Source organism: Gossypium arboreum, chromosome 4, assembly GCF_025698485.1.
Source record: "Gossypium arboreum isolate Shixiya-1 chromosome 4, ASM2569848v2, whole genome shotgun sequence".
Taxonomy (NCBI): Eukaryota; Viridiplantae; Streptophyta; class Magnoliopsida; order Malvales; family Malvaceae; genus Gossypium; species Gossypium arboreum.
This window is the reverse complement of record NC_069073.1, coordinates 62,281,549-62,284,799: the sequence shown is the minus strand read 5'-3', so window position 1 is coordinate 62,284,799 and position 3,251 is coordinate 62,281,549. Positions and strand designations below refer to the sequence as shown.

Sequence of the window (3,251 nt, the reverse complement as noted above, 5' to 3'; positions counted from 1 at the left end):
TGTTTTGTAATAAATAAAACTTAATGGGCCATAAAAAGGTTGAAAGGATATTTTAATATTTCACTTGACAAAAACATTGAATGATATATGCTATTTTTGAAATGCACGGTGTTTGAAATGCATAGTTATAGCCCGATGACCCATTTGATAAAAGGTTGTAATTTTATAAATACGGCCTGCGTGTCGTGCCTTACTACTATTATTTTGTATTTCTCTTCTCATCTTACTCCCTCATATGTAAAACGAGTTTCTAAATTTTGTAGTTTGTAAAAGTTGCTGTGCACTAGACGAGAAGGAAGATGGGCCGACTAGTGTGGATCGACAGCTTGTGAAACGGCTTACACCTTTAGGTTCCCTTTTGGTTCTCCTATTGGCTTGGGTTGAACCACCATAATTTATGGGCTATAACTATTGCATTTATTTATTCCTTTACTTACACATGTATGAGATGCTATGGATGTCTAAAGCATGCAAATTTGGTAATAATAAACCCGATTAATTGATGAGATCAATTAAAAGATTAAATGGACTAAAGTAGACCATAATTGGTGAGATGTAACACTCTAATAAAATCCCTCTATTAAAATATTAAGTCAACATGGCCTTCCAATTTATGCCCTCGTTAAGGCCTCGATCAATAATATGTAGGCTTTGCCAAAGCGAAGTACTAGTATTTATCTTGGTTAAACGCGAAGAATAAACAAGTGATATTCGCTGGTTAAAAATTGGTTAATGACTTAACTAGTTTACTCTAATAGGATTAGAAACCTAGAGGCAAGTAATTTAGATAAATCATAAGATGATTAGAACAAGAGTTGTTCACCAAATTGTAGGAGTTACATATAATGTAATTAGCAAGTGTTGCTTACTTAAATAACCATAATCTTGAGAGTAAAGCCAAAGCTGACTTAAAAGGAGGTGAAATATGGAAATACTTTCAAGAAAGTCTTTCCGAAATTAATTTATGAGGGTTATTAATTTTGAAATAGAGTAGTGGGAAACATCATATAATAAAGTCTTTTTAATGATTGATATAAACTTGGTAAATTTATTCACACGCATATTTTATTGTTGTAGATATATTATGGCTGCAAACACTAATACACCCTCATTGCGATCGGTCCTTGAGAAGGACAAATTGAATGGTTTGAACTTTCTTGACTGGTTCCGTAACTTGAGGATTGTCCTCAAACAAGAACGAAAATTATATGTCATTGAAAAATCACTTCCTGATGAACCACCTGCTAATGCCTCGAGGGCTGATAAAGATGCTTACAAGAAGCATCTCGATGATATGGTAGACGTTGGATGTCTTATGCTTGCCACTATGAATCCTGAGCTTCAAAAGCAACATGAGGATATGGTTGCTTATGATATGATCGAGCACATGAAAGAACTATATCAAGGGCAAGTAAGGCAAGAGAGGTTCGATATCTCTAAGGCCCTATTCCAATGTAAGCTGGCTGACGGAAGCCCAGTAGAACCTCATGTCCTTAAGATGATTGGTTATATTGAAAGCCTGTCTAAGCTTGGGTTTCCATTGGGCCAAGAGTTGGTCACTGATGTTATTCTGCAATTGTTTCTGGATAGCTACAGCCACTTTTTCCTCAATTTCAATATGAATGAAATTGACAAGACTCTGCCACAATTGCTTAGCATGTTACGAACTGCTGAAGGCAACATGAAAAAGGTTGGACCCAAGCCCATACTGATGGTCCGTAACAATAAGGGCAAAGGAAAGGCCAAAGTCCCGACAAAGTCTAAGGGCAAAGGTAAGCCCAATCTTGGAAAAGGAAAGGTTGCACTGAAACCTAAAGGTGGGGTGTCTAAGGAAGGAAACTATTTTCATTGTGGTGTGACTGGACATTGGAAGCGGAACTGCCCTGTCTATCTTTAGGAAATCAAGATGGCCAAAGCAAGCAGAACATCTACTTCAGGTATTTATGTTATTGATATTAATTTATCAACTACTACTTCTTAGGTATTAGATACTGGTTGTGGTTCTCATATTTGTACTTCTGTACAGGGACTACAAAGGAGTAGGACTTTGGCTAGAGGAGATGTGGACTGCGAGTTGGAAATAGAGCAAGAGTTCTTGCATTAGTCGTGGGAACATATACTTTATCTTTGCCTAGTGGACTTGGTTTAATTTTAGAGGATTGTTATTTTGTGCCCAGTTTGACTAAAAACATTATTTCAATTTCTTATTTAGACAAAATTGGTTTTGAGATAATAATTAAGAATAACTGTTGTTCCTTTTATCTCAATAATGTTTTCTATGGTTCGGCACAATTGATTAATGGCCTCTATATTTTAGATCAAATGAATCCCATTTACAACATAAATACTAAAAGATCTAAAATAAATGACTCAAATCAAACTTATCTTTGGCATTGTCGTTTGGGCCACATAAGTGAGAAACGCATATCCAAACTCCATAAAGATGGTCTCTTGGATTCATTTGTTTTTGAACAATTTGAAGTATATGAATCTTGCTTATTAGGAAAAATGACTAAATCTCCTTTTATTGGTAAAAGTGAACGAGCTAGTGATTTATTGGGCTTAATACATTCAGATGTATGTGGACCAATAAATACACAAGCCAGAGGTGGATTTCACTACTTCATTACTTTCACTGATGATTTCAGTAGATGTGGGTATGTTTATCTCATGCGCCATAAGTCTGAGGCCTTTGAAAAGTTCAAGGAATTCAAAAATAAAGTACAAAATCAACTAGACAAAACTATTAAGACACTTCGATCTGATCGAGGTGAAGAGTAGTTGAGCCTAGAGTTTGATGATCTTTTGAAGGAATGTGAGATTGTCTCACAACTTACTCCTCCTGGTACTCCTCAATGGAATGGAGTTTCTGAGAGAAAAAATTGAACTCTATTAGACATGGTTCGACCCATGATGAGTCATGCTGATCTACCGACTTCCTTTTGGGGACATGCACTTGAAACAGCTATTTTCACACTAAATCGTGTTCCATCTAAATCGGTTCAAAAGACGCCATATAAGATGTGGACTGGGAAAATTCCCAGTATGTCTTTTATGAAAATTTGGGGTTGCGAAGCTTATGTTAAACGTCAAACGTCTACTAAGCTTGAACCCAAATCTGAAAGGTGTATCTTTGTGAGGTATCCGAAAGAAACCAAAGGATATTATTTCTTTAATCCCACTAAGAACAAAGTGTTTGTTGCTCGGACTGGTGTCTTCCTAGAGAGAGAATTTGTTTCTAGAAAAGGAAG

General features: G+C 36.1%; 1 protein-coding gene across 1 annotated transcript; it reads left to right on the top strand.

Annotated features, from left to right (window-relative positions):
* Positions 1-1,084: 1,084 nt before the first annotated feature.
* On the top strand, positions 1,085-2,104 carry LOC128291583 (uncharacterized). Its single transcript, XM_053026765.1, has 2 exons — positions 1,085-1,885; positions 2,027-2,104. Exons 1-2 carry the CDS (start codon positions 1,085-1,087, stop codon positions 2,102-2,104), a joined length of 879 nt encoding a protein of 292 aa, XP_052882725.1.
* The last annotated feature ends 1,147 nt before the right edge of the window (positions 2,105-3,251 follow it).

Bases quoted from the DNA above. Each gene is read 5' to 3' on its own strand.
- LOC128291583 (XM_053026765.1), top strand. From the start codon at position 1,085: ATGGCTGCAAACACTAATACACCCTCATTGCGATCGGTCCTTGAGAAG. The intron at 1,886-2,026 runs GTCTATCTTTAG...ACTTCTGTACAG, and splicing joins ATTGGAAGCGGAACTGCCCT to GGACTACAAAGGAGTAGGAC.